The sequence below is a fragment of the Podarcis cretensis genome, assembly GCF_951804945.1.
Source record: "Podarcis cretensis genome assembly, chromosome: 9".
NCBI lineage: Eukaryota > Metazoa > Chordata > Lepidosauria > Squamata > Lacertidae > Podarcis > Podarcis cretensis.
This window is the reverse complement of record NC_137178.1, coordinates 74,489,318-74,506,197: the sequence shown is the minus strand read 5'-3', so window position 1 is coordinate 74,506,197 and position 16,880 is coordinate 74,489,318. Positions and strand designations below refer to the sequence as shown.

At 49.8% G+C, this 16,880-nt stretch overlaps 1 protein-coding gene across 3 annotated transcripts in view; it reads right to left on the bottom strand.

The window, feature by feature from the left end:
• The window catches only part of CCDC33 (coiled-coil domain containing 33), a 186,939-nt gene extending 173,154 nt beyond the window's left edge, over positions 1–13,785 (bottom strand). For 2 of the 3 annotated variants that reach the window (XM_079991516.1, XM_079991514.1), the window contains exons 1-2: positions 13,509–13,785; positions 11,905–11,973 (exon numbers count right to left, since the gene is read on the bottom strand). In XM_079991516.1, coding sequence (XP_079847642.1) covers positions 11,905–11,973; positions 13,509–13,559 — 120 coding nt within the window. In that variant the 5' untranslated portion in view covers positions 13,560–13,785. The remainder of the gene's footprint in view (positions 1–11,904; positions 11,974–13,508) is intronic. The other variant, XM_079991515.1, reaches the window with a different exon arrangement.
• Positions 13,786–16,880: the final 3,095 nt, after the last annotated feature.

Below are 16,880 nucleotides of genomic sequence, written 5' to 3'. Positions count from 1 at the left end.
ACTGTGGGCAAGAAACCCGTAAAAGAAATGGAGTGGCCCTCATAGTCAACAAAAGAGTGGCAAAAGCTGTACTGGGATGCAATCTCAAAAATGATAGAATGATCTCGATACGAATCCAAGGCAGACCTGTTAACATCACAGTAATCCAAGTTTATGCACCAACCACTGGTGCTGAAGAAACTGAAATTGACCAATTCTATGAAGACTTACAACACCTTATAGAAATGACACCAAAGAAGGATGTTCTTCTCATTATAGGGGATTGGAATGCTAAAGTAGGGAATCAAGAGATAAAAGGAACAACTGGCAAGTTTGGCCTTGGAGAGCAAAATGAAGCAGGGCAAAGGCTAATAGAGTTCAGTCAAGAGAACAAGCTGGTCTTCACAAACACGCTTTTCCAACAACACAAGAGACGACTCTACACGTGGACATCACCAGATGGGCAGCATTGAAATCAGATTGATTATATTCTCTGCAGCCAAAGATGGAGAAGCTCTATGCAAAAACCTGGAGCTGACTGTGGCTCAGATCATCAGCTTCTTATAGCAAAATTCAAGCTTAAACTGAAGAAAGTAGGAAAAACCACTGGGCCAGTAAGATACAATCTAAGTCAAATCTCTTATGAATACACAGTGGAAGTGAGGAACAGGTTTAAGGATTTAGATTTGGTGGACAGAGTGCCTGAAGAACTATGGATGGAGGCTCGCAACATTATACAGGAGGCAGCAACGAAAACCATCCTGTAATGGTTGTAAGGGGGTTACTTGTGCGTAAATTGCCTTCAGTTTAGTCCGTTTGTTTGCTCAACCATGTTTAGGGTTGGAGCTCGCCCTCCGTGACCTGTTAGTCACTTGCAGAATCCGTCAGTGGGCGTTTCTTGAACCTCTTCCAGCATAAAAGCTGCTTGACCCCAACTCTCTTCCTATGTTCCCTGCGCGGGACGCGTCTGCGCAAGTGAGGGGAAGGCAGGGGCGTGCCAGCACTCTCTCCACTAGAATCGGGGTGAAGGGTCTTGGAGCCCTGTCACCAATTCCTCCATCTCCCTCTCATCTCTATTGGTGTTACGCTGAATTCCTTCCCCCCTGCTGGTCCCCTCTCCGGCATCGCTCTGGAGCCCTGCCTCCGCCTCTCGCTCTGCTCGCTCTGATGTCAGTTCCCTGACATCCACCTCCCTCCCAGGACTCCCTCCACCCCCGGCCTGACCCTGTGACGTGACCTTGTCCGCTTCGTCAGCCGACGATGCAGGGAATCCCCAAAAGGAGCTACTGTCGTCATCCGAGAACTCAAACCCCGCTTCCCACCCGTTCCGATTCCTCACGGGAGGGGCTTCCCAATCTGATTCTTCCTCTCCTGACGATTCTCCTCCTTCCTCTGGGGAAGCTGGAAAACCCACGAAATCCTCCTCCTCCTCATCGGTGGTGGCAAATTGCTCCTCCCAGAATCACTCCAGGGGTTTGGGCTTCCTCGGATACCTGTTGTGGAACTCTTCCACCAGATATTCATCATCTATTTCCCCCGCGGGAACCCACGTGTTTTCTGACTCGGGTTCCCCCTCCCAAGCTACTAGGTACTCCACCTGCCGCCCCCGCCAGCGCGAATCCAGGATCTCCATTACCTGGTGGTGGTGTTCCCTCTCTTCCAGTTGTGGGTGTGTGAGCCCTTCCCCTCCTACCCCCCGGACCCTCCGCTCCCCCCTGTACGGTGAGAGCAGTGACCTATGAAATACCGGGTGGATTTTCATGCTGTCTGGCAACTTGAGCCGGAATGCCACCGGGTTCACTTGGTTTGTCACCTCAAATGGTCCCAGCCGTTTTGGCCTCAGCTTCTTACACCCGCCCTTGAAGGGTAAGCCTTGTGTGGATAACCACACCCGGTCCCCCACCTGAATGGTCTCCCCTTCATGGCGGCGTTTGTCTGCTTGTCTCTTGTACGCCTCCTTGGCCCTTTCCAGATTTATCTTAAGCTGCTGGTGCAGGGCTTCCATTTCTTCCACGAACTGCTCTGCGGCGGGCACGCTCCACCCTTCCTCCCCCCTCCCGGGAAAGGCCCTGGGGTGACACCCATAATTAGCCAAGAACGGGCTCATCCCCGTGGACACATGCTCCGCATTGTTATATGCAAACTCTGCCAGTGCTAGCTTTTCTGCCCAATCGTTCTGTCTCTCGTTGACGTAACAGCGTAGATATTGCTGTAAAATGCTGTTCGCCCTCTCTGCTTGCCCGTTAGTTTCCGGGTGCCTCGCCGTCGAGAATCCCACCTCCACCTGCAATAAGTTCATAAGCCTCCTCCAAAACCTCGAGGTAAATTGTTTCCCTCGGTCAGAGATAACCCTCGAAGGAGCTCCATGCAACCTGAAGATGTGATTCACGAACAACTGGGCGGTTTCCTCTGCAGTCACTGCATGAGAGCACGCTATGAAATGGCACATTTTGGTTAGCAGATCTACTACTACCATGACTGCTGTCTTCCCTCTGGATTTGGGTAAATCTGTCATGAAATCGATAGACACCACCTCCCAGGGTCTTCCCGGTGTGGGTAAGGGTTCCAGTAGCCCTGCCAGGGCTGCCCTCTCTCCCTTGGCCCTTTGGCAGCGGTCACACCCCCGTACATACTCTCGTACATCTTCCCTCACCCTTGGCCACCAAAACTCCCTGGTGACCAGTAACATAGTCTTGTGTTGCCCAAAGTGCCCCGCTGTTGGGTTGTCGTGAAGCTGTTTGAGCACCCTTTCCCGCAAGGCCTCCCCGGGCACATACATTGCTCCCTTGTAATACAGCAGTCCTTCCCTTTCCTCAAAACCACCCTGGTCTCCCCCAGTTCCCCTGAGTTCCCTGATTCTGGTTTGGGCGAATTCATCCTGGCGAATTAGCTCGGTTAGTTCTCGCTTCCCAACCAATGTCCCCCCACAAACCCATCGTTCCTCAGGGAACACGTGTCGAGCTTCCGGTGGTCCTTCTCCTTCCGTGTACTCCGGTTTCCGGGAAAGCGCGTCTGCTCTCACGTTCTCTTCTCCTGGCACGTACTTGATCTCAAAGAAGAACTTGGAGAACTCCTGTGCCCACCGAATCTGTCTCTGGTTGAGAACTCGCGCTGTTCTCCAGTATTCCAAGTTCTTGTGATCAGTGCAAACCTGAATCTTGTGCTGAGCCCCTATTAGGAGATGTCTCCACTGGCGAAATGCTGCATAAATAGCTAACAGTTCGCAATCATACACCGTGTAGTTCTGTTCCGATTTATTCAGCTTCCTTGAGAAGAAGGCGCACGGCCTCCAGGTGTGTTGGCCCGGTCCCGGCTGGAGTAACACCGCTCCTATCGCTCTGTCCGATGCGTCCGTCTCTAGCCTCATCGGCTTCTGCAGATCCACGTGCAGGAGCTGTTCCTCCGAGGCGAACGCCTTCTTTAGCCTTTCGAAGGATCGTTGGGCACTTTCCGTCCAGACGAACTTCTTTTTGCTACTGAGGCAATCCGTGATGGGCGCGGTCAAGTGGGCGAAGTTCTTGATGAACTTCCTGTAGAAGTTGCTGAACCCGAGGAACCTCTGCACATCCTTCTGGGTTTGGGGGGCCTTCCATTCCAGCACCGCCTGCACCTTGCCGGGGTCCATGGCTAGGCCTCTGTCTGACAACCTGTATCCCAGGAATTCCACTTCTTTGGCGTGAAACTGGCACTTTTCCAGCTTGACCCACAGCTGGTGCTATGGTAGCCTTTTCAGCACTTCCCTGACGTCCTGTTCATGCTTTTTTTCATTGTCCGAATAGATCAGGACGTCGTCCAGAAATGCTACGCAGTTCTTGTACAACAGGGGACCCAGCACATGGTGCATGAAGCTTTGGAAACAGGCTGAGCCCGACTGTAATCCAAATGGCATGACTAAGTACTCAAAGGCCCCTAGGGGGGTGAACATGGTGGTTTTCCATTCGTCCCCCTCTCTCATTCTAATCAAGTTGTATGCTCCCCGAAGGTCCAGCTTGGTAAAAATCTTACCCTTCCTTACCCTAGTCAGAATATCATCAATTCTGGGCATTGGGAAGGTCACGGGTTCCGATACGAGGTTTAATCTTCGATAGTCCACGACTAGCCTCGGCTGATCCGTGTTTTTCTTATCCACAAAAAACACAGGGCTGCCCCCCACTGCCTTAGATTCTCTTATAAACCCCCTTTTCAGGTTCTTGTCTATAAAGTCTCGCAACTCCTGCATCTCTTGGTCCGACATGGCATACAGCTTACCCACCGGCAGCTGCGCCCCAGGGAGTAGGTTGATTTGGCAGTCGAAGGGCCTATGTGGCGGCAGCCTGTCCGCTTCCCTCTCGCTGAAGACCTCTTGTAAGTCCGCGTACTGTGGCGGCACTTCCGCTCTCTGCTTCAGTGTAGTTGCTGCCACTCTGGCCAACCTCACTCTGGGCTTCACTCCCCCTAGACAGTGTTCCAAACAGTGCGCTGACCCGAAGGTGACTGTCCGTTGATGCCAAGCCACCACTGGATCATGTAGCACTAGCCAGCTCATGCCCAGGATTATAGGGGGTCCCGCCAGTGTGGCCACGTGAAAGGCAATGGTTTCTGTGTGCCTGGACACACTCATTCTCATTGGCGGGGTTTGATGCGTTACCTCCCCTCCCAGCAGCTCCCTGCCATCTATCGTGGTCACTTGGAGTGGGAAATCAAGTGGCAGCAGGCGGATCTGGTGCTCCATTGCAAACTCCTTACTAAAAAAATTACAGGAGCTGCCTGAGTCCAGCATTGCCTTCACCTTGACTGGATGTCCATTTGGGAGTTCTAGCACCACCTCTATCGCTATAGAAACCTTGGGTGGGTCTGGTTGGGGCACTTCTGTTAGTTGTTCGCTTGGCTGCTGCGCCCCCCTGTGGGCAGTCAAGCACTGGCGTTTCCCTGCACCTTTTCCTCTGCTCCCTCCTCCTCATTTCCAGTAGCTCCCACCATCCCTTGCCAAGCCTTTCTTTGTGGGCAGACCCTGGCAAAGTGCCCTGGCCGTTGGCAGAGGAAACATTTCTTGGTGCTTTTCCCAGCCCTTCCTTCCCTTTTGCCTCCTTGGTGGGCGCTCGGAACCTCACGTGCGCGCGCCCCATCAATTTCCACTGGCACCACATCATCGGAAGGCTGCTTTGGCATCTCAGGAATGCGGTAGTCAGGGCAATGCTCTCCTCTCCCTCCCCGCCTTTCCAAAGCTCGTGCTTCCTGGCGAGCGCCCATCGCCATCGCAGCCTTAGTCAGCTGATCCATAGTCTCCGGGCGGGGCGCGCGGGAGAGCTCATCTTTAACGGTTGGGGACAACCCCTCCTCAAACAGCATCCGTATGGGGGGGCTATCTAGATCCCATTCGAGCCTGTGTATTAACATCGCAAAGCGGGACCAGTAGTCTCTAACAGAAAGATCCCCCTGCCTGCATCTCATCAGCTCCCTCTGGGTCAGACTCTCCCCCAATTGGCTTGAATACATAGCGTCCATCGCCTGAAAAAACTTCCTGACGTCCTTCATGGCGGGGTTCTGCGCGGCCATTAGGGGTCTAACCCATTCCCTCGCGCTGCCCTCCAGGTGCCCCACAATATACGCCACCTGCGCTGCCTCGTCGGCAAAGTCATCCTCCTGCAGCTGCAAGGCGTACTCTATTTCTGTTCAGAATCCATTATATTCCTGGGGTTTCCCCCCAAATTTGTGTACTAGTCCGGGCACCTTTTTTGCCACAGGGGTGGGTCTAACCTGCGCGTCCTGGGTGCGCCTCTCATCCAGCCGCGCCATCAGCAGTGCCACATGCCTTTCCAGCTCCTGGTTCCTCTTCACTAGGTCCTGCGCCCCCGCAGCTGGCTCCGCTGCCCCGGCGCCTCCAGTCTGGCTCATGTTTCCACTGCTTGCGCATAAGTAACAGCAGGGACTGACGGATTGCTGTAATGGTTGTAAGGGGGTTACTTGTGCGTAAATTGCCTTCAGTTTAGTCCGTTTGTTTGCTCAACCATGTTTAGGGTTGGAGCTCGCCCTCCGTGACCTGTTAGTCACTTGCAGAATCCGTCAGTGGGCGTTTCTTGAACCTCTTCCAGCATAAAAGCTGCTTGACCCCAAGTCTCCTCCTATGTTCCCTGCGCGGGACGCGTCTGCGCAAGTGAGGGGAAGGCAGGGGCATACCAGCACTCTCTCCACTAGATTCGGGTGAAGGTCTTGGAGCCCTGTCCCCAATTCCTCCATCTCCCTCTCATCTCTATTGGTGTTACGCTGAATTCCTTCCCCCCTGCTGGTCCCCTCTCTGGCATCGCTCTGGAGCCCTGCCTCCGCCTCTCGCTCTGCTCGCTCTGATGTCAGTTCCCTGACACATCCCAATGAAAAGGAAATGCAAGAAAGCAAAGTGGCTGTCCAACGAGGCCTTACAAATAGCGGGGGAGAGAAGGCAAGCAAAATGCGAGGGAGATAGTGAAAGATACAGGAAATTGAATGCAGATTTCCAAAAAATAGCAAGGAGAGACAAGAAGGCCTTCTTAAACGAGCAATGCAAAGAAATAGAGGAAAACAATAGAATGTGAAAAACCAGAGATCTGTTCAAGAAAATTGGATATGAAAGGAACATTTTGTGCAAAGATTTCCATAATAAAAGACAAAAGTGGAAAGGACCTAACAGAAGCAGAAGACATCAAGAAGAGGTGGCAAGAATACACAGAGGAACTATAGCAGAAAGAAATGGATGTCTCGTATACCCCAGGTAGTGTGGTTGCTGACCTTGAGCCAGACATCCTGGAGAGTGAAGTCAAATGGGCCTTAGAAAGCACTGCTAATAACAAGGCCAGCGGAAGTGATGATATTCCAGCTGAACTATTTAAAATTTTAAAAGATGATGCTGTTAAGGTGCTACACTCAATATGCCAGCAAATTTGGAAAACTCAGCAGTGGCCAGAGGACTGGAGAAGATTAGTCTACATCCCAATCCCAAAGAAGGGAAGTGCCAAAGAATGCGCCACCTACCGCACAATTGCACTCATTTCACACGCTAGCAAGGTTATGCTTAAAATTCTACAAGGCAGGCTTAAGCAGTATGTGGACCGAGAACTCCTAGAAGTGCAAGCTGGATTTCAAAGGGGCAGAGGAACCAGAGACCAATTTGCAAACATGCGCTGGATTATGGAGAAAGCTAGAGAGTTCCAGAAAGACATCTACTTCTGTTTCATTGACTATGCAAAAGCCTTTGACTGTGTCGACCACAGCAAACTATGGCAAGTTCTTAAAGAAATGGGAGTGCCTGATCACCTCATTTGTCTCCTGAGAAATCTCTATGTGGGACAAGAAGCTACAGTTAGAACTGGATATGGAACTGATTGGTTCAAATTTGGGAAAGGAGTGCAGCAAGGCTGTATATTATCTCCCTGCAGAATTCATCATGCGAAAGGCTGGGCTGGATGAATCCCTAGCCGGAATTAAGATTGCTGGAAGAAATATCAACAACCTCAGATATGCAGATGACACAACCTTGATGGCAGAAAGTGAGGAGGAATTAAATAACCTTTTAATGAGGGTGAAAGAGGAGAGCGCAAAATATGGTCTGAAGCTCAACATCAAAAAAACGAAGATCATGGCCACTGGTCCCATCACCTCCTGGCAAATAGAAGGGGAAGAAATGGAGGCAGTGAGAGACTTTACTTTCTTGGGCTCCATGATCACTGCAGATGGTGACAGCAGTCACGAAATTAAAAGACGCCTGCTCCTTGGGAGAAAGGCGATGGCAAACCTAGACAGCATCTTAAAAAGCAGAGACATCACCTTACCAACAAAGGTCCGTATAGTTAAAGCCATGGTTTTCCCAGTAGTGATGTATGGAAGTGAGAGCTGGACCATAAAGAAGGCTGATCGCCGAAGAATTGATGCTTTTGAATTATGGTGCTGGAGGAGACTCTTGAGAGTCCCATGGACTGCAAGAAGATCAAACCTCTCCATTCTTAAGGAAATCAGCCCTGAGTGCTCACTGGAAGGACAGATCCTGAAGCTGAGGCTCCAGTACTTTGGCCACCTCATGAGAAAAGAAGACTCCCTGGAAAAGACCCTGATGTTGGGAAAGATGGAGGGCACAAGGAGAAGGGGACGACGGAGGACGAGATGGTTGGACAGTGTTCTCGAAGCTACAAACATGAGTCTGACCAAACTGCGGGAGGCAGTGGAAGACAGGAGTGCCTGGCGTGCTCTGGTCCATGGGGTCACGAAGAGTCGGACACAACTAAACAACTAAACAACAACAAACCTCCCTGTGGCCTGGGACCTCCAAGATGTTTTGGTTTGAAGACCGCAAGCTCCTCTATGGGACATACCAGGAGAGGCGGTCCTGTAGGTACGAGGGTCCTAGGATGTATACATGGGCTTCTAACCGCCACAACAATTACAGAATTTGCACACCGGTTGGCGAGGGCCCTAGCCTAAGCATCCTGCTCCTTCTGCCATGTGCTGCTGTCTGAGCTCACTCTCCTCTTCCACATGCTGACATTATCCAGCACCCCCACCCCTCACCTTGTCAGCCTTGCTTCCCGCTCCTCCCCTCCCCTCTCCCTCTCCCATGTCATCCTGGCAGCCAGTATGGGCCTGTGCTATTCCCACCGGGCCTCTTGAGGGCTGAGCAAAGAAAACGAGAGGTTAAGTGCAAAGCTCCCCTCTCCCGAATGCCGTAATCATCCTGTGATGGGAATCAAAGTGAAAGTAATCACAAGAGGCAACAGCCTGTGACTAACGGCTTTTTGGCTACAGATCTGGGCTGGCGGCAAGCAGAGAAATGTTCCAGGGATGAATGGGAGCATCGGGGCTATTGAGGGCTGCTAGCCACAGTGGCTCTGCTCTGGCTCCGCAGCTGGAGGCAGAAATGGTTCCAAATGGGGATTGCAGGCGCTCAGGTCCTTCACCTGCCTAGCCTCCAACATACCTCAGGTACAAATAAAAGGTAAAGGTAAAGGTACCCCTGCCCGTACGGGCCAGTCTTGACAGACTCTGGGGTTGTGCGCCCATCTCACTTAAGAGGCCAGGGGCCAGCGCTGTCCGGAGACACTTCCGGGTCACGTGGCCAGCGTGACATCGCTGCTCTGGCGAGCCAGAGCCGCACACGGAAACGCCGTTTACCTTCCCGCTGGTAAGCGGTCCCTATTTATCTACTTGCACCCGGAGGTGCTTTCGAACTGCTAGGTTGGCAGGCGCTGGGACCGAGCAGCGGGAGCGCACCCCGCCGCAGGGATTCGAACCGCCGACCTTTCGATCGGCAAGTCCTAGGCGCTGAGGCTTTAACCCACAGCGCCACCTGCGTCCCTTCAGGTACAAATAGGGACATTCTATTCTACATCAGTATCATTCCTTGAGCATTTCCTCCTGGTCAAGTACAAAAGTTATTAGAGGAAACATGGGAAAACGACAGTATTTTAAACACAGGAATCTTTGAATTCATGTACAGTGGTACCTTGGGTTACATACACTTCAGGTTACGTATGCTTCAGGTTACAGACTCCGCTAACCCAGAAATAGTACCTCGGGTTAAGAACTTTGCTTCAGTATGAGAACAGAAATCGTGCTCTGGCGGCGCGGCGGCAGTGGCAGGCCCCATTAGCTAAAGTGGTGATTCAGGTTAAGAACAGTTTCAGGTTAAGAATGGACCTCCGGAACAAATTAAGTACTTAACCCGAGGTACCACTGTATTGCATTTAAGCAAGGCTGATGGGGGAAATAAAACCCCAAATCAATAAATGTTGTTGTTGTTGTTTAGTCGTTTAGTCGTGTCCAACTCTTCGTGACCCCATGGACCAGAGAACGCCAGGCACTCCTGTCAATCAATAAATACAACTAGTTACATATATGTGTTTGTGTGTGGAGACTATGCAAGGTCGTCATGTATTTAGGAGTATTTTGGAAGCATGTTAGCTTTGAACAACCTCTATCGTTCAGATTCTGCAGGTGTGTGATATGGGGTATTCCAATGTTTATTTAGGGATGCAGGTGGCACTGTGGTCTAAACCACTGAGCTTGCCGATCAGAAGGTCGGCAGTTCGAATCCCCATGACGGGGTGAGCTTCTGTTGCTCGGTCCCTGCTCCTGCCAACCTAGCAGTTTGAAAGCACGTAGTGCAAGTAGATAAATAGGTACCGCTGCGGTGGGAAGGCAAACGGCGTTACCGTGTGCTGCTCAGGTTTGCCAGAAGCAGCTTAGTCATGCTGGCAGCAACCTCAGAGTTGTTTGCGACTGGACCTAACAGTCAGGGGTCCTTTACCTTTACCTTAATGTTTATTTTGGGGTCCAGGGTCTTTTGAGTTCATGAATACATAAACTCCCCCACTTTTTAAGTATTTCAGAGAAAATCAGGAATGTGTAAGCAACTTCAGCATCCTGGTGCTGTGGTGAATTCTGGATGGATCAGTTACAAAGATTCCCCCCCCACACACACACACAAGCCCCCCTCCCCCAACTGTCCTAGGACTCCCCTTCCTGGGAGAGATTAATGCCTTTTCCCCATCCATGTGAGAAGCCAGGCAGAAAAGGGCTTTGGAGAGAGGCGCTTTTGCTCCGGAGGACTCCTCCCCATCTCCCTGAATCCCCTTCCTCTCTAGGAATCTATTCCCGTTCATTTTAAGCCATAGAAAGAGCCAAGCTGCAGGATCAGATCTCTCTGCATCTCTCTCAAAGCAGGAGCCAAATACGAAACCCCCAACCACCGCACACACTAAGGAACAACAGTTCAGAAACACTTCAGGTTCCCAAATGAAACTGGCAATGAAAGACAAGATAGCTATATGAAGAAACTGGGCAGGGACCTAAGATGTCTGGGGGCAAAGCAGACCCTCCCCGTTGTGCACAATGTTGCTGAGCGGCTTGTAAGAGCATGCAAATGAGAACCCAAAGTAGGTTGCTGCTTATCTCTTTCCCTGGCCAGAAGATGGAAGGAGCGATGAATGAAAACATGGAGAAAGATTTGAGGGTGGTTTGGAGGGGGGCAGCGGCTGGCATTTGGGAATTGGGACTCTGCATGACAAAGGGCTCCAATACTTTGGCCACCTCATGAGAAGAGAAGACTCCCTGGAAAAGACCCTGATGTTGGGAAAGATGGAGGGCAGAAGGAGAAGGGGACAACAGAAGACGAGATGGTTGGATAGTGTTCTCGAAGCTACCAGCATGAGTTTGACCAAACTGTGGGAGGCAGTGGAAGACAGGAGTGCCTGGCGTGCTCTGGGCCATGGGGTTCTTAGCTTCAGTGCAGCAGTGCTATGACAGCCCTCCACTCCTAGGGCTCTTCCAGAAGACCCGCTTATTGAGCACCCCTCAATTTGCTTATGCAGAGGTTAGACTGTGCCCGGTCTTTACAAAGCATTTGTTCTGGTCTCTTTACAAGGCACTGATACAACAGTACAGTACAGTGATACAAAGCAGGCATGGTCGCAGTTCAAGAAGAAGAGTTTGGATTTGATATCCCACTTTATCACTACCCAAAGGAGTCTCCAAGCGGCTACCATTCTCCTTTCCCTTCCTCCCCCACAACAAACACTCTGTGAGGTGACTGAGGCTGAGAGACTTCAGAGAAGTGTGACTGGCCCAAGGTCACCCAGCAGCTGCATGTGGAGGAGCGGGGAAGCGAACCCGGTTCACCAGATTACGAGTCCACCGCTCTTAACCACTACACCACACTGGCTCACAAGCACAAATTCCAGCTGATAAAAAGCACTCGAGGAAGTCAGAGAGCAGGGAGAGAGTGTGGCTTGGTCAGGGGAGAGGGACACCTGTCTCGGGAAAAGCCAAAGGCCAGATAGAGAGGCTGGCATATGCCCATATGTGGCCCACAGGGCTGGACTTTTCTACACCAGGCACATATGACTTACCATAGACTACTATAAGCTTTGCCAAGGGGTACTCAACACTTCATTTCTAAGCTTGCATCCAGCAACTTGCACCTACCTTCTTTGTTCCCCAGGAAAGGAAACTGAATGGGTTTCGTATGCGGGATTTGCTGCTCTCTCCTTTTTTCTAAAGACCCAAAATTCAAAAACCAAGAGAAACAGAAAGAAATTCTCAGTTTCACAAATGGGTACTGGCCTTACTCTGCCCAGTTCACACCAAGCAGTGAATGAAGGGGGGGGGCTGTGGCCCTCCAGATATCCATTGGACTCCAACTCCCCTCAACTCCAGTCAACAAGACCAGTGGTCAGAGACGATGGGAGAGGGTCACAGTCTCTCAGAGTCTCTGGCCATGCAGGCTGGGACTGATTGGGTTTGGAGTCCTACAACATCTGAAAGGTCAAAGGTTCCCCATCCTGGGTCTAGCCAATATAACTTTGAGTTAAGTTCCTGGCCTGGGCTTGGAGTGTAGAAGACTTACTGAGCGTTAAGCACCTGGAGACATCAGCAAGGGAGTTACTCAATGCAACAAGACAGGGGCCAGCCATATAGTTGCATATAGCTACCATTAGAAAAGTGTGGTTCAGCAAAGGTTGTCAATCCACTGTTCCAGTGATTGGGCAAGGATATAAAATTCCTTTTCTCTGCCATGTCTTCCTCAACCTGATGCCCCCCAGATGTTTTGGTCTACTACAGGGGTAGGCAACCTAAGGCCCATGGGCCAGATGCGGTCCAATCACCTTCTCAATCCGGCCCGTGGAATCAGTGTGAATGCCCTAATAATAGCCCAATTTCATGCTGTAAATCTCTTTGAGAGCTTTTTCAAGTGCATAAATCAGCGTGAATCTACATGAGTAGAATGTGTCCTTTTGTTTAAAATGCATCTCTGGGTTATTTGTGGAGCCTGCCTGGTGTTTTTACATGAGTAGAATGTGTGCTTTTATTTAAAATGCATCTCTGGGTTATTTGTGGGGCATAGGAATTTGTTCATTTTTTTTCTTCAAAACATGGTCTGTGGATGGTGGACAGGCCCATGGCTGAAAAAGGTTGCTGACCCCTTCTCTACTACTTCCATCATCCCAAATGTTTGCCCATGGTGACTGGAGCTATTTGGGAGTTGTAGTTCAGCAAGCAAGCTGAGAAAAGCTGCTTTGAGGCTAAAACGAGGCAGTGAATGCTATCTAGTAGCTGCTTCTGGGCTTTTAGCCACAGCAGGGGGTCACCCAAAAGAAGACAGAGGCCTTCTACTGTGGGAGAAGATGTGATAGCTTTCCCTAACCTGATGCCCTGCAGATGTCTCATCATACTTAACTCTGCAGCTATTACAGTGACCATTTTTAGCTTCCTGAAAAGTGCTGCTCCTTTTGTTGTTTATTTTGAACTTTGAATTCTGGAGGTGTGGGGCAGGGATGCAGCATACCACATAATCAAATTGTAAACTGAGCAGTGAATTGAACTGGAACAGAAATAGTTCTTTTTTGGAGGGGTGAACTGGAACTAGAACTTAGTCCTTTTCAAAATGAACTATTCAAGCAGTGCATCAGTAATACTGCTAACTTTGTGGATTTTTTTTAACCTACATTTTTTTTTTCATACTAGAGATGTTATCCCAGGGTATGTTTTTCTGTGTTTGGGGAGAGGGCAGTGAATGTTCAGCAACTCACCTCCTGAGCAGGAGGTTCCTCTTCAGGATCATCGTTCGTTACTTGAGACATTTTTTGTTTCTTGTATAGGAGTTATTTATCTACATTGTAAGGCCACTGCTATGTCAGAATGAAGCCTGACTCCAATGATCATTACTGTTGCTTTCCTTCCTTTAAAACAGAAGGCATACTCCATCCTAGCTTCAAAGGAGCCTCTGCAGAGGTCAGTCCAAGGAGAACTTTGCTGAAAGTCATCAGTGAGGCGACCCCCAGAACTGCATCTTCCTGGTGTGGATTCCACCACAACTGTCTGCTTATGACATCAGTAGCATCACAGTTCTGCGGCCAGCATTACCTTCTTTTTTAAGGATATAGATCGATTTGGAATTTTTATGCACTTGAACAAAGCTCTCAAAGAGATTTACAGCGTGAAATTGGGCTATTATTAGGGCATTCTCATTAGGACATCCTAGGGTATCTCAGTTCTAAATATTTCATCTTCGAAGGCTGCTCCTGCTCTCCCACTTTGCCCCTACAAAGGGCAGGGGATAAGTTTTGCTCCAAAATAGGTTGGAGCTAAACTAAGCTGGTTGTACATTGTTCCCATTGAAACCAATGGGACTCAAGTCACAGCTAGCATTGCTCAATGATTCCTTTGGGACCTGACCTGACTTTGTATGGATTCAATTTGCTGCCTTCAAACACAGTGCTTTGCTCGATTAAGTTGAAAGTTCTTCCTGCATTATTTTCGGTTGATTTTGTGTGTGTGTGTGTGTGTGTGTGTGTGTGTTTCTGGCCAGGGCTGTGCATGGGCCTGCCAATCTGATTCAGGGCCTGATCCAACCAGATGCAGCTCTCCTCCTCCCCTGCCTTCCCACCCACACCTGTATGTTTAAGCAAGGTAGGGGAGAGGGGAAGGCTACCTGTGCCCACTCTCCTTGCCCTGTTTTTGACCGTTCCAGAACACTCTAGGTGGACCCAATCTGATCCAAGGCAATCTAAACCTCTCTCAACCCGGGGGCCACTAGGGGGCGCATCGGAAGATGGCTGACAATAACATCTCTCCGACCCACACGAGGTAATTTGGAGGCTATGATGGGAGTAATTCGCCTCCCTACCCCCCCCCCAGGATGGTGGGGGGGGGGGGACTGCCTTGCCTGCTGTGCCCTATACCACCCCCAAATTTGTGGGGATGGGGGCACTAGGCACAAAGCCCTCCTGTGGGATTCCGGTGCTCCTGGACGCTGTCCCTGATCCACGCCACTAGCTGCAAGAACTTCAAAAGAAACAATTTGGATGAAGGAATGCACATATCTCAAGGAAGAAGGGGGAGTAAAGACTGCTAACAGAATAGATCTCTGATAAAATAAGACGAGTCGGAGGAAGAAGAGAAATCATGAGAAGATACGCCAAGACTCGGTATGGCAAATGACTGATGGGGGAGGGGGGGGAAACTTTCCTTTCTTTCCTTATGTGATTAAACAAGAATCCCCTCCCCTCACGAGTCAGAAATGTCGTTTTAAGGACTTAAGCTGTGGATTTAAGGCTGTGTGGAGATAAACTTTTGAACCAAAGCATGTTTTAAGAAGAGCGTGGAATGTATAAGAGCTTTGGAATGACGCAGTTAAAAATGCCGTCGCCATATTGGGAAGTTCTGTCGGAGGACTTAAGTCTGAGAGGAGAAATAGAGAAATAGAGCTGCTTTTATATTGTGCGTGAAACTCCTCAGTGGGACTTAAGAGCGACAGTTTTGCGAGATTAATGATGGAAAGAGCGATGTTATCTATGAAGGCGATGATATATGGAAACCATCTCGATTTGAGGATTGGAAGAACGGAAAAATTCACACTGGATTATTATTGGTGTTTATCGGCTTAAAGAGACTATCAGAAGAGATCATAAAGAAAAAAGAGAAAATATATGAACAAGATGTGATGTGGAAACAGCAAGATAAGTCTGGATAGAATTATGAATTCTGTTTGGATTGATTTGGACTGATTTGGACATTAACGCAGTAGCAAGAAGATGATCAGAATTCCCCTTCGGATCTTGAAATATGGGTCCCCTCAACAAAATTTAAAATTCGGCTTTGTAATTCGGAATTTATGTGATGTGATTTAATTTGATTTGATTGGCCGGTTAATAAAAATTATTTAAAAAATAAAAATAAACCTCTCTCAACCCAATGCAGCTGAATCCTGGATCAACCCAAGTCAGGATCTGGGATTTGGACGGATTCATGCATCAATTTGGGATGTATAATTCTGATAGGGTACCAAAACTCCCTAGTTCAACATAGTGCAAGGGTCAGCAAACTAAGGCCCACAGGCTGGATCAGGCCCAATTGCCTTCTAAATCCGGCGCACGGATGGTCCAGGATTTGCTGCGTGGATTGCCAGCGCGCACGTTCTTTCCCTCTCCCTCTCACGGCAGTGGCACCGGCACCTCCTCCCTCCCTCCTCCTGGCTTCTCCCTGCCCTGCCTAGAGGAGGAAGGGGGCTGGCTTTGTTGCTGCCAGCCCCTCTCCGGAGCCCTTTCATGTGCCACTCATGGTCCTGCCGCCTCCAGCCCCTGCCGCTCACAAGACACAGGAGCTGCGGTTGGCTGAGCGTTCCTCTCGAGCAGCCGTCACTTAAAGCAGCCCCTCTCCGGAGCCCTTTCGTGGGCTGCTCATCATCCCTCCACCATCGTTCTTTTTTCTCTCTCCCCAAAATATAGTCCAGCCCTCCACAAGGTCTGAGGGACAGTGGACCAGCCCCCTGTTGAAAAAGTTTGAGGACCCCTGACATAGTGGATTTCTAGGTGAATATACAAACATCATAAATGTTTTTAGAATGCTTTCTTGTGTTTTATATTGTTGAAATGCTTGCCACCCAGACCTACTTTGGGCTGTCAGATAATGATAGGAATCCTGCTGGATCAGGCCCAAAGCCTTGTCTGTTTCCTCCCATGATCAACCAGACGCCTGCCAGAAGCTCACTAGCATAAAGGCAACAGATCTCTCTTGCTGTCGCTCACCACAAACTGGGATTCTGAGCTTAGTGGCACCATCAGGTCAGGACTCTGAAGCAGACGTTCAGGGCCCCAAATGAAGTAGCACTGGTTTATCACATTGTGAGGTGTTACTACCTAAACCACAATGGGAGGTGCCACCCACTGGTGTGGGGAGGTGGGACTACCAGGGGGTTGCTAAGAGGCAAGGGGGCGACAGGAGGCACTGGAGGTGTTGGTGACTATCAAGCTTTGAAAAGCAGGTATCATCCATTATGCTGAATTTGTTAAACTTAATAGTTTTAATGAAGAAATGTCCAATTAATTGCCACTGTTTTGAAATTTAAGGCCTTATTGGGCCATGCACTGCTGTTCTGAATACTGCCTTTCATATGGTAAGGT